The sequence below is a fragment of the Leptonychotes weddellii genome, chromosome 13 (assembly GCF_054177405.1).
Source record: "Leptonychotes weddellii isolate Sample4059 chromosome 13, ASM5417740v2, whole genome shotgun sequence".
NCBI lineage: Eukaryota > Metazoa > Chordata > Mammalia > Carnivora > Phocidae > Leptonychotes > Leptonychotes weddellii.
Window position 1 is genome coordinate 58408453 of NC_138381.1, and position 23692 is coordinate 58432144.

The 23692-nt window shown below is 55.6% G+C and overlaps 2 protein-coding genes across 8 annotated transcripts in view; both read left to right on the forward strand.

Moving 5' to 3' along the window:
• Window positions 1-595: 595 nt before the first annotated feature.
• Window positions 596-10852, forward strand: MMP11 (matrix metallopeptidase 11). Of its 3 annotated transcripts, XM_031017079.2 has the most exons (9): window positions 658-730; window positions 4275-4345; window positions 5822-6051; window positions 6970-7113; window positions 7193-7326; window positions 7467-7708; window positions 7795-8011; window positions 8803-9060; window positions 10003-10852. In XM_031017079.2, exons 3-9 carry the CDS (start codon window positions 5843-5845, stop codon window positions 10134-10136), a joined length of 1338 nt encoding a protein of 445 aa, XP_030872939.1. In that variant the 5' UTR covers window positions 658-730; window positions 4275-4345; window positions 5822-5842; the 3' UTR covers window positions 10137-10852. The 3 variants fall into 3 exon arrangements, 2 of the variants coding, with proteins under 2 accessions (XP_006746422.1, XP_030872939.1); XR_004072039.2 differs by lacking the exon at window positions 4275-4345 and having other exon boundaries at window positions 596-730; window positions 8892-9060; window positions 10003-10138; XM_006746359.3 differs by lacking the exon at window positions 4275-4345 and having other exon boundaries at window positions 596-730.
• A 1346-nt stretch (window positions 10853-12198) lies between these two features.
• Window positions 12199-23692, forward strand: part of SMARCB1 (SWI/SNF related BAF chromatin remodeling complex subunit B1) — a 38581-nt gene continuing 27087 nt past the window's right edge. For 3 of the 5 annotated variants that reach the window (XM_081801716.1, XM_081801712.1, XM_081801714.1), the window contains exons 1-4: window positions 12199-12473; window positions 16499-16637; window positions 18396-18525; window positions 21903-22040. In XM_081801716.1, coding sequence (XP_081657842.1) covers window positions 12381-12473; window positions 16499-16637; window positions 18396-18525; window positions 21903-22040 — 500 coding nt within the window. In that variant the 5' untranslated portion in view covers window positions 12199-12380. The remainder of the gene's footprint in view (window positions 12474-16498; window positions 16638-18395; window positions 18526-21902; window positions 22041-23692) is intronic. The other 2 variants (XM_081801713.1, XM_081801715.1) reach the window with 1 other exon arrangement.

The following is a 23692-nucleotide window of genomic DNA, read 5'->3' on the forward strand; positions in this document are numbered from 1 at the left end:
GCTGGTCTGGGAAAGACTGATCTGGTCCCTTCCTCTTGGGCCCTCAGTTTTCCCATTTATAAATTGTCTGTAGTTCTCTTCTAGGCTGGGGGGCTGGCCAGCCTCCTCGTTATGCCTCAATTTCCCTTGGGACACATCCCTTGTCTCAGCTATTGTACCAGCTAAGGCTGTAAGGGGTAGGAGAACTTGCCCATGGGAACAACCACCTGTCAAAGGCTAGCAGTAGGTCAGAGGTCAGGCCATCAGGGAGACCAGCTAGGGAAAGCCTTCCAAAGGTGGGAGTAGGGACCAGGAGGGGTGAAACCCAACTTCTCCAAGACTCCCCAAAGCACAGCGGGAAACTGAGGCACGGAGGAGCAGCAGCTAGCCTGGGTCACCCCGCACCAGGCCTCAGAGACGTCAGGCTCCGCCGGACCCCGGGAAGGACTGGGTCTCGGCCCCCGGCCCCAGCCGTGCCAGCCCCTCCCCGTCCACCTCCCCCACCCTGGCCGTGGCCACCGCGGGGAGAGTTTAGAACAAAAGGCGCGAGGGGCGGGACCGGGGCGGGCCAGGGGCGGGGCGGAGGCTATAAGGGGCGGTGGCCCGGCGCGGCCCAGCAGGCCCAGCAGCCCCGGGGCGGATGGCTCGGGCCGCCCGGCTCCGCGGCGCGGTCCTGCGCGCCCTCCTGCTCCCACTGGCGCTGTTGCTGCTCCCGCCGCCGCCGCTGCTGGCCTGGGCCCCGCGGCCCCCGGTGAGTGCCCGCCGCCGGTCGACCGCTCCTCGCCGAGGGGGTGTCGGGCACGCGGGCTGGGCCCAGTGGCCGAGCTGGACCCACGGGGGCGCCCGGGGTGGCCTGGAGTGGTCCGTTCCCCGAAACGCTTTCTGGGTCCCTGTGGACGTGAAAGATAGTGAGCTTCCCGTCCCCGGAGGTGTGTAAGTGGAGCCTGCGCCTGGATCGCTCAGGCTGGTGAGGCGGGACTCCGCGCTAGACGCACGCCCCCTCCCAGCGTGGGGACCTGCTCCTCGGCGTCCCAGCTGCAGATGCTGGGCTGTGTGCGGGGCCAGGTAGCAGAGGGAGTGGTTGCAGGGCCTCCTATTCATTCCGGGGACAAAGCCTCAGGCTGGTGTCAGCCTCCAGGTGTGTGGCCTCAGTGAGCACACCTCCAGGCGTGCAGTGAGCTGGAGGATTAAGGAAGAGCTGAGAGGGCAGCACTGCGCTGGGACAAATGGGGTCTGAGCCCAGAGGAGGTGGCAAAACCTGGGCACCTACAAGTGGCAAGTTTGGGAAGTGTGCAGCCAGGACAGCATGAGTGTGAGAGCTACGGGGAGGGTGTATGTGTGTGCATGTGTGTGCGTGTATGTGTGCCAGAGAAAGAAAGAAAGAAGAGCCGAGAGTGGGCAGCAGAGACCCTCAGAAAGGAAGAGGGTGGGGAGAGAAAGGGAAGAGAGAAGAATGTGTGATCAGGAGAGAAGACAGTCTGGGTGAGAGGGCAGCAGAGTGACTAGAGGAAAGGCAGTCACGGGGTGTTGTGTGATGGCCTGTGTGTGCCCAGCTGGGGCCTCGAGGAACCACTCACGAGGGTGGCCAGGCAGAGCCCGGGCAACTGCAGGCCCACAGGCCCCTTGGACCTTGGCTGTGGCATCCAGACAGCTCAGGCTAGGATGGGAGCATTAGGAGGTGCGACAGGCAAGAGTCGTAGGATGGTGAGGAGGGAGCTCTGACCAGCTGGGTCCCCTCTGTCCAGTCACACCAGCTCTGCGCTGGCCAGCCTTGCCCCATCCTGGCTGTGGGAGCAGAAGAGGATAGGATGGGTGGGTTAGGGAAGGGGGGGGCACCTCAGTCCGGAGGCTTTGCCTCTTCCCCAACTCCTCCCAGTCCCCTTGAACTTGGGGCAGAGTCCAGAATCCCCGTGGGTAGCCAGTTGACCCCCTGGGTTCAGGAATTGGAGATCTGGGTTTGAACCACGTGCCCTAGCTGAGTCCTCTTGTGTCTTAGGACCCCACCCCTCAGTCTTGGGGGGGGTGGATAACAGTGCCCACTGCTGGGCACTGAGGATTAAATGAGGTCATGGGAGGAGAGGGCACAGCCAGTCAAACCAGACACACACTGTCACCTGTGACTGCCACTTTGATGCTCGTGCAGGGTCAGTTGGGGCCGTGTCTGAGCTAGGCTGTTGTCTGTCACTCTGACAGGGAGCATTTGGGGTCGCCTTCGCCGTGTTTATCCCCAGGCTGCCATCCGCAGGGCCAGGAAAGCTCTGTAAATATTTATCCATCCCAGTTCACAGCTTTCAGGGCTGATGAAAGCCCTGCAGCCTGGTGGGACCGATGCTGCGTTCCCTCCTGGAGCCAGCAGGGGAGGGGGGCAGTGGATGGACCTGCCTGTTGCCTAGTGCACGGCTTGGGCAGGTTGCTTGACTTCTCTGAGCCTCAGAGGGGCGTGGTGCTCCACAGAACGGTGCGGTGATGCTCCCCATTCTTTCTCACCGCCTTACAAAGTGCCCTCCCATCAGGGTCGCCTCCTGCTGACTAGAGGGCAGAGCTGTTACTAATTATCCCCGTTGGACCAATAGCAAACTGAGGCTCAGACTAGCCTGGCCTTACCCAGCAGTTTTCTGGTTTGGGGTCCTTTATCTCCCCTCTGTGGGGTGCCTCCCATTTTCTAGATTGGAAGTTGACCCAGGCGCTGACCCCAAGCCTCTAGTTCAGCCAGGAGACGGAGTCAGCTGAGAAGTTCCTCAAGTATGTTTGAGGCTGTGGTTTGGTGCCCCCAAGAAGAAGGTGGGGTGAGTGAGCTCAGTGCCCACCACAGGGCAGGCCAGGGGAAGCTCCTGTCTGAGGAGGAGGAAAAGGGAAGGCATCGGAAAAAGAAACACTTCTCAGGAATGTGGGTTTTGGAGATAGGCCAAGAGTTGAAGAGGTGGGGGGAGGGGGGCACTACTGGGGGGAAGGGAGGCACGAGCCCCAGGTCTAGGCCCAGCTCTTCGCTGACATGCTGTGTGACCCTGGGCAGTCCTTGACCTCTCTGGGCTCTGTTTCTTCCTCTGAGAAATGTGGTGGTGCCTGCTCCCCAGCCCTCCCAGGGCTACAGATGAGGCCAGGCATGGTCTGTGCCCACCATCTCATCTCACTGAATCCCAGAAGCCTTGGGAGGATGAAGCACACCTTAGGGATCAGCACGGGGTTTTGTGCCAGGCCTTGCAGTTAAGGTGCCTGACCCCAGGCCAGAAAAGACTCAGAAAGATGAAGTGTGGGAGGTCTGCAGGGCAGGGAGCATGTGTCCCATTCCAGTAATGGGGAAACTGAGGCCAAGAGCCATTAAATGATGGGCTCCAAACACCCAATATTTGAAAGGAGACCTTGATTCTAGCGCCTCCTGCTCACTCACTCCAAGACCAGTGAATGTGACATGAACAATGAGCCTGAGCCTCTGGCTTTGGGGGAGACCCTGCACCAGTCCCTCTTCTCTCGGCCTGCAAGCTCCCTGCTGCTAGCTGCAATTCCTGTTTATGATTTAGTCTGGGAACTTTGGCGGGGCTGGCCCCCAGGCGAGCGCTGGGAGCTGTAGCACAGTTGACAAGAGCAGATTTCTGGGTGTGGGAGGGGAGGGCCCACAGGGGCAAGGAGCTGGGCCAGGGAAGAGGCTGCAGTAGGCAGGAGAGGAGGTTATTTAAAGCCCTCTGCTATGGTGCCATCCCCATTGCACAGAGATGTCAAAGCTAAAAAAGGGAAGGGACTTGCCCAGGGTCCTTCCCTCCAGGGTGACCGTGGCATAGGACTGGGGCCTCTGAATCTCAGACTGTGGCTCTTTCTGTTGGACTGGGAGAGTACCATGCTCCAGGGGTCTGGGCATGGACCTAGAGCTTCATGCGGGCAGGAGAGGAAGGGATGGTGTGTGTGTCCATTACCCACCCTCCCTCCATGGCCGGCTGCTCCAGGCCTCACTGGAGGGCAGAGGAGATGAGAGAATTCTGCACAGAGGTGTGAATAGAGCTGGTAGGCTGGGCCCTGGGCTATCTGGGGCTCCCAGGGGACAACCCAGTCCTGCCCTTTCCAGGGTTGGGGGAAGGAATCTGTTCATCCAGGAAGTCAAGGGGGCAGTGTGGGGAGGAGAAGGGGCAGGCTCTCATGGCTAGGCACACAGACCTGGGGTCCACATCCTCAATGTGAGACCTCGCTTATGTAACTTCCCCACCGTACTGGGGGTGTGGGGATGGAAGTTCAATGAGCTGACAGAGTGCCTGGGAAGTAGCAGGTGCTTAATAATTTCCCATTCCTTCTCTTCTGTCACCAAGGTGAGGCCAGCCTGGATCCCTCCTCCAGGGGAAGGGTGGCTCCAGCCTGAAGAGCACAGCAGAGGTAGCAGGTAGGGAGTGGGTTGTGAGCACAGAAAGCCTACCACCTGCCAGTTGTTACCTGGGCAAGTTGCTTAACTTCTCTGGGCTCTGTTTTTTCATCTGAGAAATGGGGGATGATGACAATGGAGTTAGTGAGAGATCCCATCAGGGGCTAAGAGCATGTCTGTGGAACTGTTGGTAGGGTCCTAGCCTAGATACAGGTGAACCACAAGTGATAAGTACTTAACTAGCAGTAAGTCCAGTGTTGACCGGAACCTATAAGCCAGTGAGGCTGGGCTCTGCCAGATAACTAACCAAGCTCTGAAATTAGAAAGCTGGTCCAGGCTTCTTCTCATACCCCAGGTAGCTGTGTCCCTGGGTGTTGAGAAGACCCCTTCCTAGTGGGCTATTCTTGGGGTTGAGTTTGGGTGGCCCTGGGAGGTTGAGTTATTGGTGGCTCTGGAATTGGGAGATGGGGGGTGCTGGGACAGTGATCAGAGTCCTGGGATGCCTAGGGCCTGGGAGAGCTGCCAGAGGCTAACGGTGAGGGTGGAGCCTGCGTGGCCTGGCTCCCACCCCAAATATGGCTATGGGGAGGCCCCAGCCACCCAGACCAGCCAGCCCCAGACCAGACAGGCGCTTAGTCTCTAACAAATAGCATGGCTCCATGCCTCTCCAGCTTTGCGTAGTATCCCTAGCCTAGCCTTTGCCTCCTGCCTGGGACACCAGAGTCCTCACCTGGCCCCGCCCGTGCCCTTACTAGGTGACCTTGAAGGGTCTCCCAACCTCCCCGAGCTTCTGCTGTTTTTAAGGTATGAGAACTGTGACCCCCGCCCTGGATGTTGCAGAGGGTGGGAGCTCCAGGTCAGAATCCCCATCTGTGGTGCTGGGGCTCCAGCAGGTCAGGGCTGGGTGGGGCTGGGTATCTGGTAATTGTCTGTCTCCCCACCCCCCCCAGCCCACACATGGATAACACTGGGGAGGTATTCTCCCCATTTGTCAGGTGAGCAAATCAAGGCTGCGCTGCAGGGCTGCAGCTCTTCCACACTGGGGAGTGGTGGTAGTGGGTGTCCTGGGTGGGAGCCCATTCAGGTAACAGGAGAGGGCGGAGTTGGTGTGGCCATGGGGGGAGGGGGGAGGCAGGAAGAAAGGAAGGGGAAAGAGTATTTGCTGGGTTAGGGGCCAGTAGGGGGAGGAGGGTGAGTTCCTGGGTGAGTGTGGAGAGTAGTCCAGGGCTATACCCTGACCCAGACCTTACTGGCCTAAGGGGCTGGATAGGCAGCCTAGGCCCTCCAGGAGGGGGCAGGAAGGCAGCAGGATGGCTCAGAACAAGGCCTCAGGAAATCTGAGCCAGTCCATGCCAAAGGGCCCTGCCATGTGATGGCTTGCTCACCTCGCCCTCAGTTTGCCCATCCACAGGATGGGCTGGGGTTGAGCATGGGTATGCTGATGGGCCATGAGGACCCGGGGCCTGATCAAGCCTTTGCATCCTATCTCCTGCCCAGGATGCATACCGCCGCCACCCTATGAGGAAGGGGTCACAGCCTTGGCATGAAGCTGCTCCTGGCAGCCTGGCACCTGCCCCTACCGCCCAGGAGACTCCCCAGCCTGCCAGCACCCCCAGACCTCCCCGCTGCGGTGTGCCTGACCCGCCTGAAGGGCTGAGTGCCCGCAACCGACAAAAGCGGTTCGTGCTGTCAGGCGGGCGCTGGGAAAAAACGGACCTCACCTACAGGTAGGGGCCAGCGGCTATTCGAGCAGGCTCTAGACCTCTACCTGTGTGTCTGTGTGTGAACTGCCACCCTCTTCTGCTTCTTGACACATGCGCTGGAGCTAGATCTCTGTGGTTCACAGACCTGTGTGTCCACTGACCCCCGAGCCATCCGTGGACCAACTCCCTAAACCCCAACTTAGATGCACACACAGGCAACACCCTACCACAACCAGGCCTGCCCACGGCGGAGGGGCAGTAGGTCTGTCAACATGTCAAGTCTCAGTACACAGCTGGTGGCTCCATCGACATGTGGGGCATGGCCTCAGTCACCCAGGCAACCTCTAGTGGGGACCTAGTAAGTGCCAGGCCCTGGGACTCTGCGGTAAATGAAGGAAACATGGCCTGCCCTCTTGGGGAGCTAGGCATTCACCATGTCAGTGTTCAGACCTACCATCAGTACTTAGAATCCATGCGGGTGGGAACGGTGGTGAGCGAGCAGGACAGGTCACACTGGGAGTGATGCAGAAGCTGAGCTTCTGCAGGTGGGGAGTTGGCCGGGACAGAAAGCATGTGAAGGATGATGGTGTCACACAGATCGGAGCTCAGAAATGTCCTGGATGGGGAACTGAAACCAAGGTGGGGTCAAGGGGCCCGGGTCTCCCCACAGTGAGTGGCACAATCAGGTCTAGAAGGTGGGTCTTGGGGCTCCTGGTTCTGCATTCTTTCCACCAAATGCAGACACCTATGTGCACCAAAGGACATACAAACCCACACAAAGAGGTTCCCCCGTGGAAGAGGGACCGCAGCTGAGGCCCAGAGCACACCTGGCTTGTGTCCCACGTGCATGCATCCCCACTGAGCATCCAGGGGCAACTCCTGGCCCATCAGCCAGCAGGGGGCTGTCCCAAGCGAGGCCCAGGCCCCTCCTCCTCCCCCCAGGATCCTTCGGTTCCCGTGGCAGCTGGTACGGGAGCAGGTACGGCAGACGGTGGCAGAGGCCCTACGGGTGTGGAGCGAGGTGACACCACTCACCTTCACCGAGGTGCATGAGGGCCATGCTGACATCATGATCGACTTTACCAGGTGAACCAGTGGCCTAAGACCCCGCCAGGCACCAGCCCCACCGGTCAGTAGCCACTGACTCTGCCCCACCCACCCGCAGGTACTGGCATGGGGACAACCTGCCATTTGATGGGCCTGGAGGCATCCTGGCTCATGCCTTTTTCCCCAAGACCCACCGAGAAGGAGATGTCCACTTCGACTATGACGAGACCTGGACTATCGGGAACAACCAGGGTACGGGCTGGGGACCCGTTTTCCAGATGGGGCAACTGAAGATCATAACGAACGGGGACAAGTCCTTGAGCTGGGCTCTGGGGCTTGGGTGTCCTTGCGGCAGGAAGTTTGGGGATTGCTGGGCTATCTCCCTTTTTCAGGCACAGACCTCCTGCAGGTGGCGGCCCATGAATTTGGCCACGTGCTGGGACTGCAGCACACGACGGCTGCCAAGGCACTTATGTCCCCTTTCTATACCTTCCGCTACCCGCTGAGCCTCAGTCCAGATGACCGCAGGGGCATCCAGCACCTCTATGGCCAACGCCGGCCAGCCCCCACCTCCAGTCCCCCAGCTGTGGGCCCGCAGGCTGGGGTGGACACTAACGAGATTGCCCCCCTGGAGGTGAGGCTCTGCTCCCAGCTCCCTGCACCCTCTGGCCTCCGTGGCTCCGGTGTGGGCTCTTTCTTAGCCCTTCTCTCCCACGCCAGCCGGAAGCCCCACCAGATGCCTGCGAGATTACCTTTGATGCAGTCTCTACCATCCGTGGCGAGCTCTTCTTCTTCAAGGCGGGCTTCGTGTGGCGGCTACGTGGGGGCCGGCTGCAGCCTGGCTACCCTGCACTGGCTTCTCGTCACTGGCAGGGACTGCCCAGCCCCGTGGATGCAGCCTTGGAAGATGCCCAGGGCCACATCTGGTTCTTCCAAGGTGAGGGAGAGGGCGTTCCTGCTCAGGAGACTTCCAGGAGCCAGGAACATCATGGCCAAGGAGAGGGCCCGCCAGCCAGACATACTGGGCAGGGGGAGGGTGCCCTGAAGCCTGAGGGCCAAGGGAGAGCATGGCTCACTTCTCCAGGTGCAGCTGGGAGGCTCCCAGAGGAGATGGCTCTCAAGATGGGAGTAGAATAGAAGGTATTACCAGTGGGCCATGCATCAGTGCATTCAACCCTTGAAGCCTGGGTGATTAATATGCCTGTTCTAGAGATGAGATCTCTGGGGAGTAGATGTGGTGAAGCGACTCACCTGAGGGCACAGTGTGGAAAAGACAGAGCAGGGATTCCATCTAGTTCTGGCAACCCCAGAGCATGTGCTGTAACTTTCAACTGGGAGAGACAAGAGCCTGGAACATTCTAGGTGGCAGGGACTTCAGCAACAGAGGCCCAAGCCTGCCGCGGCACGGGTAGGGCCCAGGGACTGGTCAGAAGCACTTGTCGCAGGTAGCTAAATTCCAGGGGATGGAGTGGGGTGGGAGCTCAGGAGGCCTCCTTCCTGTCTAGAATGAAAGGTACCTCCCAGAGCACACATCACCCCAGCTTATCCCCACTGGCTCTGACTTCCCTCTGGGGATAAAGGGTGCCGAGCAGGATTACTGGCCCAAGTGTTTTATGGACAAGGAAACCGAGGCTGGGGAAGTCTGTGGCGGTGGGGGTGGCCACATGGGTCCCCAGGGGCTGGGCACAGCAGTCAGGCAGCTCCATTGCAGCCTCCCCTCTCCGGCAGGTGCTCAGTACTGGGTGTATAATGGCGAGAAGCCAGTCCTGGGCCCTGCACCCCTCTCTGAGCTGGGCCTGCTGGGGTCCCCCATCCAGGCCGCCTTGGCCTGGGGCCCCGAGAAGAACAAGATCTACTTCTTCGGAGGCAGAGACTACTGGCGCTTCCACCTCAGCACCCGCCGCGTGGACAGCCCCGTGCCCCGCCGGGCCACTGACTGGCGAGGGGTGCCCTCTGAGATTGACGCCGCCTTCCGGGATGCTGACGGTGCGTTGGGGTGGAGAGGCTGGTATGAGTGGTGCAAGAGCCACGTCTCCCATCCGGTGGTGGCTGGGCCTTAGCTCCTCATCACAGGTCCTCTGTCCAGTGCTTTCCCCATCCACCCTCCTCCTTGCGCCAGGCCAGTGCTATGCCCCCATGCTACAGATGGGAAGACTGAGGGCCAGAGTCATAACTGGTAAAATAATAACTGCTGCATGCTGAGGACCAATGATGTTCTAGGCACAATGCTAAGCTCCCTGTGTGTCTCTGGCAGTTCTCAGAACAGCCCTCTAACATAACACCTGCTACGAAGCCAGTTTCCAGAGGGGCAAACAGAGATTCAGGTGATGAGGGCCACTCAGGTGGATCATGGGAAGCCAAGCCTCCCACCCAGGCAGTGCCTGCCCCTAACCACCAAACCACCTGGCTGGCCTCCCACAATCTCAAAGGACTAGAGTAGGACTGACTTGCAGTCCAGAACTTTCTCCCCCGTACCCCCAAGCTTGCTTCTGTGCTCTCCCACCTCAGGACCTGCTGGCAGAGCAATCCTGTGGTGGCTCTGGGGCTCTGGGTCACCTGCATGGTCCACTTTGCCTCAGGATGTCTGTCTATAGTCTGGCTGGCAGGTACAGGAGTAGACTGACATAGGGGGGGCGGGGAAGGGGTGTGGTGAGGGGAGGGAGCCTTGCTTTCCCGGGTTGAGTTTCTGAGACTCCAGGCATCTGTCAAGCTGGACAACAGTCCAGCTTAGACCTGGGGACAGGTAGGATTCTGAAGGATGGAAAGTTCTGGAATGGCCACCCTGTGGCCTGCAGGTTTCAAGGAATTCAATAGTGGTCAAGCCCTGGCAATCTGACCTCCCCCTGTGCCTGTCCCTGGGCACATCCTGACTGGCAGGTGCAGGGCCCAGTGTCTACTCACCCCAGCCTGACCCTCCTCTCTCCTCAGGCTATGCCTACTTTCTGCGCGGTCGCCTCTATTGGAAGTTCGACCCTGTGAAGGTGAAGGCCTTGGAGGGCTTCCCCCGCCTCGTGGGCCCTGACTTCTTCGGCTGTACCGAGCCTGCCAACACTTTCCACTAACCATAACTTCTCTCAGGGCTCCTGACCCCTGCCAGGCCACTGATATCGGATAGAGACCAGTGGCCATCTTTGTGGCTGTGGGCTCAGGCACAGGATAGAGCCTGTGTTTCCTCAGGGGGGTGGGGAGGGGGTGCTGTCATCTTGACAACTGCAGGGAGGGCCACGCAGGTCGTGGTCGCCTGCCAGCAACTGTCTCATACTGGGCAAGGAGACGCTGGTGTTCCTTGAGGGTGAGGGTTTTCTCAGGCCAGCCCCACTCAACCTGTGCAGGTCACAGTCAAACCCTGCTGCCCTCAGTCTCCATCCCTGTCCCTCAGGTTAGCACCTCAGCAGGGCTGGGGGAGCTGAAGCCCTTATTCTGTCCCTGCTGTGAGGTCCCTGCAGGGTGCTGGCACAGGGGGGCCCTTCTGCCTTTTCCTGAGAGGTCAGCTCTGGGTAGGTGCTTGGAACTGGCTGCCTTCTAGTTGGTGATCCTAGAGATGTGTTCCCCAGGATGCAGGCCAAAAGGTCCAGAGTCAGCTGGGGGAGGGGGGTGTTTCCTGCTAGAGACCCGGGCCCTGGAAGCCCCAACATACCTCAATCCTGTCTTGGGCTAAATCCTTCCCAGCCCTCATTCCAGCACTGGGACCCTCCAAAGTCATGTAAATGTGTGTACAGTGTATACAAAGCCTTTTTTTTTTCTACTGAGGACTGTCATTAAATATGGTTATTTTCTACTTGCCTGCCTGAGTTCTTTCTGTAACTATGAGGCCAGGAGGGGAAAAGAGCTGGGGAGGTGGGAGCAGGCTCAGGACCTACTCCACCCACCCACCCAAGCTTCTGGTCCTTGGGGCCAGACACAATGCGGACGGCTCCTCTTGCTCCATTCCTCCATCTTGTTTGGCTGGACACCTGGAGTGGCTGTGTAATTGATTCCAGGCTTTCCCTGCTGGCCCCTCAGGGCATCCTCCACGAAGTGGTGGTCACTTTATCTGATCATGTCCCACCCCAGCCCTGATCCTGTAATACTTTGTTTCTCACTGCTGTCAGGACACAGAACAAAACTCAATGGTTACCACAGCCGACTCCACTTAACTCTGAAGGGTGGCCTTGCCCTGCCACCAAGCCTCACCTATCACAGCTGCAATTGTACTAGACTGAACCACGTGAAATTGTCAGCAGTGGGCCGTTTTTGATCTGCTGCCTTGTGCAGCCGGACACACGGACGCTTTGATGCTTTCATTAATGTCAGCTCCACTCCCAGCTGTAAGCTCTGCAGGGCAAGGCTATCTAGTTTCGCTCACCACCCCACAGCTGCGCCTGTTGTAGGCACAAAGTGCAGAGTTAAGGAAGGAATGGAGAAGTTTGCCTCCCTTCCAGCTCACTGATGCCCCAGCCAAACCAAACACCACCTGGGCCCTGGAATGCTGCCAAGCCTGGGGAAACTTTGCCCATGCCACTTCCCCACCCAGTGTTGTCATTCTGCCCATCTCCACAGCCGCAGGAACAGCTGTGGAACCGGAAATAGGGTATCTGTTCCTAGGATCCCTCTTTTTTTTTTTTTTTAAAGATTTATTTATTTATTTATTTGACAGAGAGCACAAGTAGGCAGAGTGGCAGGCAGAGGGAGAGGGAGAAGCAGGCTCCCCGCAAGGAGCCCGATGTGGGACTCGATCCCAGGACCCTGGGATCATGACCCGAGCCGAAGGCAGTTGCTTAACCAACTGAGCCACCCAGGCGCCCCCCTAGGATCCCTCTTATCTGCTCAACTACACTGCGTTTTCCAGGTGGGGAAACTGAGGCACAGATAGCTCTGGCCTCCTACCGGCCTCAGACCTCATTTCACTCCTCCTCCACTGGACTGAGTGTCCAGCTGTGAGGCTGGGAAAACCACCGCTTGAGCCAGGGCCTCGGTTGCTATTTCTGTCCGTGAGAAGTTCTGCCCGGTACCTCCACTTGGGAAGCAGCCTGGAGGAGAAACGGGTCGTGGTTCCTTTAAAGGGCCCGAAGGGGCGCGCCCTGGCCTTTTGTTTGGGCGGCGGCGGCGGCGCGCGCGTCAGCGTCAACGCCCCGCGCATGCGCGCTGACAGCGGCCTGGTCGTCGTTTGCGGCGGCGGCTGAGGACCCCGGCGGCGGCACGAGCACCGGATCGGCCTGCCCGTCGCCTCCCGGCCTCGGCTCTCCTCAGCTCGGCACGCCGCGGCTCCTCCTCAGTCCTCTCGATCCCTCGCAGCCCGGCCCCGGCCGCCCGCCTCCGCCGCCGCAATGATGATGATGGCGCTGAGCAAGACCTTCGGGCAGAAGCCCGTCAAGTTCCAGCTGGAGGACGACGGCGAGTTCTACATGATCGGCTCTGAGGTAGCCCGCGGCGCGTCCTCGCCCTCCGGCTCCCGCCCCGCGGGAGCCTCGGGGCGGGTCTGTGCGCCGGGAACGCGCGTCTCCATTCATCGCCGCGGGCGGGCGCGCGCGCGGGGTTGTAGGAAGGGGCGGGGCGGGGCCTGTCTGGCTCCGCCCCGCGCACCTCCGTGTTCAGGGTTTGCTTACTCTGTTCGCTGCCAGGGCTTAGGGCAGCGCGATGCGCCGTTGGTTCCGCCCTGAGTTGGTACAACTCCAGGCAGCCGCCGAGAAACAGGATGTTTCGGTTAGCCCCTGGAGCGCCTGGGGGAGAGATTTTGAAAGCTTCCCATGCATCTCTCTTCTGTTGCTACATCTGGGATCCTGAAATCTTAGGTTGGAAACAGGGGCTTACTGACGTCTCATCCCTCACTGTGTTGGTTATTTTTATTTACCAGTGAGGAAATAAGGAGGAGGATGCTTGCTTTTGCGTAGATAAGGCCCCAGTCCCTGAGCTAGATCAATCAGCAGTTCAGAAGAAATTGACACTTGGACTATCCTGAACTTACTCTGAATTTTGAGGGAGAGATTCTAAATATTTTCAATTCTTTATTTTATTTTATTTTTTTTAAAGATTTTATTTATTTATTTGACAGAGAGAGACACAGCGAGAGAGGGAACACAAACAGGGGGAGTGGGAGAGGGAGAAGCAGGCTTCCCGCAGAGCAGGGAGCCTGATGTGGGACTCGATCCCAGGACCCTGGGATCATGACCTGAGCTGAAGGCAGTCGCTTAACCAACTGAGCCACCCAGGTGCCCAGTATTTTCAATTCTTAACCAGAAGTGACAGCATTTTTTTGAATCAGCTGGACAGCTGACTTTAGGAAAACCCTACAGTTGGTCTTTCTGTGGGAGTTTATACTAAAAACTAAGCTTTTTTCTAGATTGCCTCAAACTAGCCCTGTTTGATCCAAAAGTAATCCCAAGCTAGTGTATATTCCTTTTTTTTTTTTTAATTGGGGATATGCAGTTCAGATGTGCAAATACCCAAGCTGTAGAGTCTTTCCTGGGTAATGAGATAAGTGCCAATTCTGGAGAGCTAAAGCAGTTACAAGACGCCCAGGGTTGTTTCTCCTTGTAGCAGTGTTCAGTATCATATGCCAACATTTCATTCCCGTTTTTAAAATAATGGGGGATTTTTTCCTTTGCGATTGAGCATAGCATGAATGAATGGAGCCTCATGATGGTCACACTGAGGCTTTCAGGATACCCTGTGATTCCTGGCTTGTTATAATTGTATCAGGTTAGGAGACCAGTATCGTCAGTAGCATCAGGAGTTGATTGTCCATTTTTCAGCAGCTTTTTATAAAACAAAGAGGGCAGGATTTATAAATCAGTTTTTCACATTATCACATCAGTGCTGTTCTTCAGACATAGCAGGGAAGCGGAGTCCATGCCTGTCCGTGTGCCACAGCTCAGTGACCTGTAGGAAGCGCCTAAATGCAGGATACAGGGCATTTGAGGAGTTTCCTTTGATATTGGGCACATTATTTAAAGAAGCCCTTATCTGATCTAATGGACAGGAAAAGCACTCAGTTTGGCCTTGACTGTGAGTGGATGCTACTTGAAAAGCAAGCTTTCAGTTAATAGGTGGAGTATATTGAGAGATGGGAAGAAGGAGGCCTGGTTCCAGCCCTGCTCTGCCTCCTCACTTTTCTCATGTATATGAGAGATGCTTAGACTCGATGATCTCTAAGATCTTCCCCATAACTCCTCTTAGTTTCTGGAAGGCTAATTGTAGGCTTCTTTTTCAACCCTGTTGAGTGAGAATCGTCCTGAGACCCAGTCTTTAGAAACCTAGATGGGCGAGGGGAGAGGCATCTGCTCTCTTGGGCCGGGCTGAACAGTTGTCAGATCTCCGGAGGTCTGCAAAGGATTCAAGATCAGGAGGCTGACTATTGATAACCAGTAACTCCTGTCACAGCATTGGGTAGATGGCCTCTGGGCCCCTTCCCCTTGGAAAACAGACACCATATTCAGAGAGGTTGGGTCAGCCATAGCAACAGCCCCAGGGCTGCCATTCCTCATCTGTGGAGCGGCTCTGGGGAGGCATCTGCAGTTGCAGCAAACGTGTGTGTCCCTGTTCTCCTGCCATCTGCCGACAGCTGTGTTCACCAAGCCAGAGTCACAGAGCTGAGAGCACCCTAAGAAATCCCCAGGTTCACACCCTCGTTTTTTTTTTTTTAAGATTTGTTTACTGGGCGCCTGGGTGGCTCAGTTGGTTAAGCAACTGCCTTCGGCTCAGGTCATGATCCTGGAGTCCCAGGATCGAGTCCCGCATCGGGCTCCCTGCTCGGCAGGGAGTCTGCTTCTCCCTCTGACCCTCCCCCGTCTCATGCTCTCTTTCTCTATCTCATTCTCTCTCTCAAATAAATAAATAAAATCTTAAAAAAAAAAAAAAAGATTTGTTTACTTATTTGGAGCCGGACTCGGGACTCGATCTCACGACTCTGAGATCCTGACCTGAGCCGAAACCAGGAGTCGGACGCTTAACTGACTGCGCCACCCAGGTGCCCCAACTGTCATATTATGTTTAGGACACTTGGCGTCAAGAGAGGGTGAAGTCCAGTTTAGGGGAAAGCCAGGAAGGCAAGTCCCGGTCTCCCAAGTTCCAAAGGGGTCTTGGGAAGGATCTAGGTGTCCTGGAGCCCTACAGGACCTGCGAGGTAATGGTGGGGGGCATTGTTGTCAATTTCTTTCCAAAAACCTAGTGGAAACTATCCATTTGCCCTTGGATGATAATGGTACTCAAGCCAAACAATGCAGAGAGGGGTCTTTGCCTTCTGTGTGGAGAATGAGCAACTCGCTGTGGCCACTCTTCTGTCAGGCTGTTCAGCAGCCCTGGTTGTCGATCATAAAAATCTTTGATTCATGAAAAAGGGAGAAACCCATTCTAATTTAACAAATAATATCATGCTGGGTAGGTAAATGGGAAGAATAATAGAAATGGTCTCCATGGGGCAAAGTTCAGAGTTGCTGCATGTTTGACGGATGAGTGAGGAGACTCAGAAAAGGGCTGTGCTTCGTGGCCCCAGGTGGAGCTACACATGGCACTCGGTCTACTGACTGTCCCCTTCCAGGGGACCCAAGTGGTCACTGTCTGTGAAATAATCAAGTTTTTTTTTTTTTAAAGATGTTATTTATTTATTTGACACAGAGAGGGAACACAAGCAGGGGGAGTGGGAGAGGGGGAAGCAGGCCTCCTGCTGAGCAGGGAGCCCGATGTGGGGCTCCATCCCAGGACCCTGGGATCATGACCTGAGCCGAAGGCAGACACCGACTGAGCCACCCAGGTGCCCCAGTAATCGAGTTTCTTGACAAAAACTTGGAGACTAGATTTCTTTTCATTAAGGAAGTCATACTTTGAGTATCCGGTACAGACAAACTGAAGTAGTTGTTTGGGGCAGCAATGATTTATATAGCAATATGCTGATTGCCAGTAAGTGCTTTTTAAACTCTTTGGAAAATTCCTTTGGTGTTCCTGGTTTGAGTTTTGTTACTAAACAAAGCCAACAGGGGCTATGGGGAAAATTATCCTGCATCTGTCTAAAATTAAAAGACCTTTTTGGTGTTTATTACATCATGAAAATATCAAAGTCTATTCTTAAGATAAAAGAAAGTCAAAGAGGCCTTACATTTCTGGAAAGGGCCCGGGATCCTTAGTCTAAAATCAAAATCACCATGAGCTTCTCAGTGAGCTCTGGGGGCCTGCCTCAGAAGCGTCTGGTCAGGCCTTTCAGAACTTGGTCCTGTCGTCAGGATGCAGATGTCATGGCCCCTGCCTAGAGGGGCAGATGTGGGCCAGATGTGCACTATTGTTGAACCCTCGATGTCAGCAGAATGTGTTTTTATGGCTGCAGAAAGCCTGGTGCCCAGAGGCTAACTCGTGTTCTGCTTGTCACTCAGTCGGGCAGAGCCTCTGCACCACGACCCTCTCTTTCTGCGTCGAGACAGGACCCTCATAATGAGCCTTCTTGCTTTACTCATAGGTGGGAAACTACCTCCGTATGTTCCGAGGTTCTCTGTACAAGAGATACCCCTCGCTCTGGAGGCGACTAGCCACTGTGGAAGAGAGGAAGAAAATAGTTGCATCGTCACATGGTAAAAAAACAAAACCTAACACTAAGGGTGCGTCTTCACGAGGGTTTGTAAACCTGTTTCAAAACCACTCGCTTATGTCATGAAGATAAAACGTTTTCACTCCAGAGTGTCTTCACTGCAGCCGTGACCTTAGTGTGGCAGGGAGCATCCGAGGGGCAGGGTTGCCCCGGAGCTTGCCGCGCAGCTCAGGCGAGAAAGCGGCTCCAGGGAGCCGGTGGTCCCTTGTCAGGTATTTTCAGCAGGGCCAGCGGGGCGTGAGGGCGGCGGGGCTGTGAGGGCGGTGGGGCCGGAACACGAGTGGGTGCTGTGAAGACATGTTGGTCTCAAAACGTTTTAGGAATGCTGTGATGCTCTGCCATCTGCCGTGGGCTTGTCGCCATAGTCACCCTCCATGCAGCCTGAGCGCGGGTGGTGGCCCCAGCTCCCACTCCCCTCTGGGGCTTTCACCGCTTCGCTTCCCAGAGCACATCCATCCCGTAGCACCTCATTCTGACGACCAGCGTGCTAGTGCTCATGTGCATGTCCCTGCTTGGTGTGACTGAGGTGTGCCTGGGGCTCGCTGGCTGAACTGCCCAACACTCGAGAGCTGAGTGGGCTTTGGCAGTGGCAGCTCTGCGCAGGGCCAGAAGATGCTCTGCAGACGCTTCGAGGGCTCCGACGGGAGCGTCTCCCCTTACCTTTCGGGTTGGATGCGGCGTGGCGTTTGGCAGGTGGCGAAACTGCTTCCGCTTGGCAGTGGCGCCTTATAGAGAGCTGCCCAGGCCTGGGTGAAGACTCTGCCTGAACCTGTGCATGCGCGTGTGTGTGTGTGTGTGTGTGTGTGTGTGTGTGTGTGTGTGTGTGGATGCGCGTGCACGCACGTCCGCCTGTCCTGTTTGGTTGTGTCTGTAGGTACTGCTGTGGTCTTGTCCACTGTGGGCAAAGTAGTGGTTCTTTTAATGCAGGAGCCGGAGCTTCTTTTTTTATGTGCTGCTATAACATTGCCACTCACTTGCTTTAAAAAGTCTCCTTTTTTGTCCTCCCTCTGCCCCCCCGCCCCCCCGAGTGGAGCACCAGTCACTAACGCAGTGAGTTCCTAGCTTTGCTTTCACCCCCGCAAGCCTCAAGTGAAGTCTCAGTGGCTCTTCTGCCCTGTGCTTTGGAGACACGTTCCCCATAACCGATTTGTTTCTCCAGGAGAAGCCAGGCTGGATGCGCAGACAGGTAGCAGCTCTTGACCAAGGTTCCCTGGAAGAGCTATGGGTCGAGCTGCCTAGAACCTGTCCTGCTTCCCAGACGGCGTGCGTTGACTGGCACAGGGCCGGAAATTGACGTTTGGTGTGAAGCAGCTCTTTCTAACTCTCTGGGCTCTTGTTTTAAAAGAAAAGTATTTTTCATCTTTCATTCCATCTCTCCACTTTGCTTCGTGTCGTGGATTGCCATGGTGTCAGACCTCTTCCCACTGGTGGTATTACTCTGGAGCCTCCTTCCCACCCCCCCCCAGAGGACCTGTTGGCTGTGCCGTGCCATGGCTGCTGCCGCCCCGGGCGCTGCCTCTGTGCCCCGAGCCGATGCTCCTGGCACAAATTAGCGTGAGTCAGTCCTCTGGGAGTGCTTCCTCAGTAGGACCCCGAAAGCACTCCGTCCAGATTGCCCTTTTGGAAGAGGCCAGCATTTAGCAGTAGTAAGGTTGACACCTGCTTTTCCCTCCTCGTGCATGTGAGGACCTCGATGTGCTGCATCCACCGGCTGCCGCTCCTCGCTGCCCCGCCAGCAGGGTGACCGCAGCGGCATCTCTGCTTGCAGATCACGGATACACGACCTTGGCCACCAGCGTGACGCTGTTAAAAGCCTCAGAGGTGGAAGAGATTCTGGACGGCAATGACGAGAAGTACAAGGCGGTGTCCATCAGCACGGAGCCGCCCACCTACCTCAGGTAGTACACCCCCGGCTGGGGCATGCTCTCGGGAGACAGCCACAGGTATTTTTCTCATACTCTAGAACTGATTGCGATTCGGTGGAACTGAAATACTTTCAAAGGTGTATTTATTTGAGAATGAGAGAGAGTGCGCGCACAAGTGTGTGCGTGCACATGCAGGGCGTGGGGTGGGGCAGAGCGAGAAGGAGAGAGTCTTTTTTAAGCAGACTTCCCTCTGAGCTTGGAGCCGGATGCCGGGCTCAATCTCAGGACCTGAGATCATGACCTGAGCCAAAACCAGGAGTCAGAAGCTTGGCTGACTGCTCCACCCAAGCACCCCTGAACCAAAATACTTTTAAACACTTCACCCACTATGCTTAAAAATTGTCTTAGCCAGGTTTCCAAGTTTCTTCTGTATCTTTGGAATTTCTAAGAAACATAAGCCCAGTCTTGGGTTCTGGAAAGTCAATAGGAATGCTTTGAAAGTGGGACTAATCTGTTCGAAAAATGAGTGGCCCAGATAAATTCACAAAAGAAACGAACAGTAGCTTTTAAGATTTATTTATTCTTTTATTTTAGAGAGACAGAGCATGCATGTGCAAGCCTTGTGGGAGGCGGGAGAGGGAGGGAGAGAATCTCAAGCATACTCCGTGCTGAGCGCAGGGGGGCTCAACCCCATGACCCCGAGATCATGACCCGAGCGGAAACCAAGAGTTGGATGCTCAACCGACTGAGCCACCCAGGAGCCTGTGAATGATAGATTTTTTTCTTTTAAGATTTTATTTATTTATTTGACACAGAGATGGCGAGAGCAGGAACACAAGCAGGGGGAGTGGGAGAGGGAGAAGCAGGCTTCCCGCCGAGCAGGGAGCCCGATGCGGGGCTCGATCCCAGGACCCTGGGATCATGACCTGAGCCGAAGGCAGACGCTTAACGACTGAGCCACCCAGGCGCCTCGAATGATAGATTTTAATATAGAAGCTTAGAACCTTTGAAAGAGTATTTACAATAATAATTAGGTAAGTAATTGGAGGGTGGTTACATTATAGAGTCTGTTCATTCAGATTTATTTTTTAATTTTTTTATCTTTTCATTTTCATAGGTAGTTTTATTTGGTTTTTACACATTCACATTTATAAGAGAAACCTGGATACCCCGGTAGCTAAATAGGTAAAGAGTGGGCCCCCCTGGAAGCACATGGAGTAAACAAATAGAGGAGACGATGTTTGGCCTTGTGTAATGTTAAGAATTCAAAGTAAAAGAAAATAAATGACCAGCGACATAAAGAATTGGGGAAGGTAGGATAGAGCTGGCACACTCAGGCACCCTGCAGAGGCTTTGTACAAGGCCATGGTGATGACACCAACCTGTTTTTGTTCTCTGGCCCATTAATGTCACCCCTGGGAATGTGTCTCAGACAAATAATTTAAAAGGCTGCCACCACCAGCGGAAATCATTATATGCACCAAGAGGCACTTGGTAGCATCATGAGTAATGACGGACAGTATGGAGCCACTTGAGCATCCAGCCTTAGGGAGAGGCTTGAGTGAGAGAACGTGCAGCCAGCTGAGTAGACTAGGGTGTGACAGACTAGGCTATAGACCAGGAGAGACTATATCCTCGAACCAGATAGTCTGGAACATAGGTAACTGTTTAGGTCATAGTTAATAGACTCTGCGGCAACCAGAAACATGGTTCGCGTGAGTGAGCTGTGCAGGATACCTCCGTTACCCTCTCAGCTCTCAAGAACACATGCATTTAGATGCACAAAAACCTGGGGACACTGAGGGTTGGGGGAAGGAGGCTTATTGTTTTGAGTGATGTGGTTATGGAAAAATCATTTCTTTCCAGATTGTCTTTCAACTTTACTATTGGGTCGTTTTTGTAATCCTCCCCCCACCCCCACCTAAAGGTGACACACACCCCACCTGGCCAGTGTTAGAGATGTGTGCTCTGCAGATTCCTCTTTCCCCGAGGGATGTGGTAAGAACATAAGGACGGCTAGACTTTCCCAGGGAAGTGGCAGAAGGAAATCATGTACATATGGCTGGGGCTTTCAAGTCTGCACATGTCAGCCAGGAACCTTTTATGGGGCAGTAAACACTTCTTGAAGATCGTGTCATATGAGGAACAGCTGAGGGAATAGAGTATTGTAGTTACCCCAGAGCCCAAAACTACTGGGAGGCAGGCACCTGAGTGGCTTCATCGGTTAAGTGGCCAACTCTTGGTCTCAGCTCAGGGCTAGATCTCAGGGTCGGGAGTTCCAGCCCCGCATTGGGCCCCTTGCTGGACATGGCCTACTTAAAAAAAAAAAAAAAAACTGCCGAGAGGGTTGGGGGTAGAGGTTGAGTGAAGCTGCTTTCCTCGGGCCCTGTGCTCAGGAAGTGCCTTCCCACTGCCCAGTCAGCTCCACAGGAGGACTGGCACCCCCCCTCCTTGTCACACAGTCAACGCTGCCCTCACATTGCTCAGACTCACCAGGGAAGGTGGCCCTGAGGATGATAAAGTGATAACACAGGGCATAGTGGGAACCCGAGCACTTGTCTTTCAAACCAGGCCGGCCCTGGAGCCTCGGTTTAAAATAGCCTTTTGGTATTTTCCTGGTAGTAAGAGGAACCTGTAATTTGCAGAGAAGAGTGAGCCCTTTTATGGTATGCTACTTGAATTACTTTGAGCCTCACTTTCTAGAAAGTTTTCACTAACCCAGCTTCTCATCAGCCCTACTGGTCTGGAAACCTGGAAGCCAGAAGCGTTGCCTTGTCCATCTCAAGCTGGCCTGTGTACCTAAAAGAATAGTCTGATCGTGTCTCTCCCTTCTTCAAACTCCTCGGGGACTCCTAGCTGCCTGCCGAGTGCAGTCAGTTCTCATGGAGCATGCCAGCCCCTAGGATCGGGACCCTCTCCTTGTCCCGCCTCTCCAGCCCCAGCCAAGCCCACAACCTATCCAAGCTTCCTCTCTCCTGCCACCTGTGCGCTTCCAGAAATGCCCTACCCCCCACTCCCAGTGAGCCCCAACTCAGTGCATAAGGCTCCACTCCAGGGTCTGCTCCCCTGGGAAGCCTCCTCCTCATGTACATTCCCTGCAGAGGGGATAATGCTTCCATGGAGTCATGCCTAGAACATACCGTGTTATACTGCGACTCGTGTGCTGGGCTGGGCACTGTTCTGCTGTGTCTGGAGCCCCTCTACACCCTTCCCCTAGCATGGGTGACTCTGAATGGGTGCCAGTGGGAGCCTCAGGAGTAGACACGTGCAGAATCCGGGGTGCTTAGGGGTCCCCATGGGGTCCTGGAGCCTGGCAGGGGTGCAGTGGGTGTCCACTGACCATGACTTGGAGGCTGATGGTCAGTAGCGGGTTCCTAGACTGAGCAGGGGCATTTCTCGTGTCTCCCCAGGGAACAGAAAGCCAAGAGGAACAGCCAGTGGGTGCCCACCCTGCCCAACAGCTCCCACCATCTGGACGCTGTGCCCTGCTCCACGACCATCAACAGGAACCGCATGGGCCGGGACAAGAAGAGAACCTTCCCTCTGTGGTGAGCATGCCTCACCCCCCCCAACGGATTCCACCTCAGTTTTAGCTTCTTCCCTCTGCCTTGACCTTGTGTTCCCTAAAACACTATGCTGCCTTCTTGAAACTGTCCCCTCGGCTTCTGGGACAGCCAGTCTCCGGCTTACTCCAGCCCCGGGCTCTGCCTGCTTTAGTCTCGCTGCTCTCTCCTGTGTCCCCAGCGCCTCTAGTGGGTGCTCCTGAAGGTGCAGCCCTTGGATCTTGTGGTTTGAGATGCCATCCCCCTGACATCCCTACTGTTAGTTCCCTGTGGCTGCTGGAGCACATCACCACAAGCTGGGTGGCTTAAAACAGCACAAATCTATTTCTTACGGTTCTGGGGGCAAGAGTTTCAGTGCAGCAAAATCAAGGTGTTGGCTGGACCCCACTCCCTCTGGAGGCTCTCGGGGGGAAGCTGTTCCTGCCTCTTCTGGCCTCTGGTTGCTGCCAGCATTCCTGGGCTTGTGGCTGCATCACCAGTTTGTCTCAGTGGGTCACAGGGCCTCCTCCTCTGTGTATGTGAAATTGCCCTGTCTTCTCTTTAACAGGACGCTTGTGGTATGATTCAGGGTTACTTGCAGAATCTTCTCTTAAGATCCTTAGTTACATTTGCAAAGTCCCCTCCCCCGCCTTTTGCCATATTATGGTCACAGGTTTTAGGGATTAGCACTGGATATCTTTTGGGAGGCATTTTTTCAAGTTTCCACTTTCATCTCTGCAGCCCAGCCTCACTTCTACATGCTGTCCTCGGGTGTCCGTCACACACTGCTTGCAGACTTGTCCAACCCAGGACACAGTAATCCCATCCTTCCTGCACTCAGGCTGAAACCTCAGAACTTCCTCCTTCTCATGCCACAGAGCTAGTCTCAGCAGATTTCTTCCTTCTCAGCGTGCCAAATGTTTGGAATTGGACCGCCCTTGGCCAGCCCCCACTCAAGTGTGGGCCCCCTTGCCCAGGGCAGATGGCACCACTCCTGTCGCAGGTCTTCCAGATACCCTGTCACGTGTCCGCCAGGGAGTCCTCATAGCGGCCACCGCTCTCTGGCTTCTTCTCTTGCCACCCTCACTCACCCTCAGGCCCATGAGCCTCCACGCTGCTTTGAGAGCCACCCAGAAGCTTCTGCCCTTGGAGTTCCCTCTGCCGAGAGCTCACTCCTTGCCACCGTCTGCATGGCCAAACCCCTTCTCCCTCTTCCTTCCCGTCACTATTTGAATGTCCCTTTCCCAGAGCTGCTTCCCCCTCTTTAGAATGGCCTCTCTTTTCCCTTTCCCTGTCCATGCTTTCCAGAGCATTGGTGTCTGGCATACAGTGTGTTTTCCTCATTTATTTGTCTGTCATCTGTGCCCCTCCTGAGAGCAGGTCTCAGCCCTCTGTATTCCACAGACACCCTTAGGGTCCCCTTACCCTCCAGCATTCCCCCATCCGCCTCACCACCCCAACCTGTTCCCTCTTTGTCTGCCTACAATACAGATATGACTTGCCTTGCTCTGGTTCTCCTGGGGCTCCCTCAGGGTAGAAGCTGGATTCCGTAGCCTGAGGTGGAGAAGCATGGGTACCTGGGTACCTGGACACCTTGTAGCTTCTCTGCGTCCTCCACGCTGCTCCCCCCACTCCTCCCAATCTGCACCCCGCCTTCG

Bases quoted from the DNA above. Each gene is read 5' to 3' on its own strand.
- MMP11 (XM_006746359.3), top strand. From the start codon at position 620: ATGGCTCGGGCCGCCCGGCTCCGCGGCGCGGTCCTGCGCGCCCTCCTG. The intron at 731-5,821 runs GTGAGTGCCCGC...TCTCCTGCCCAG, and splicing joins CCTGGGCCCCGCGGCCCCCG to GATGCATACCGCCGCCACCC. The intron at 7,709-7,794 runs GTGAGGCTCTGC...CTCCCACGCCAG, and splicing joins ACGAGATTGCCCCCCTGGAG to CCGGAAGCCCCACCAGATGC.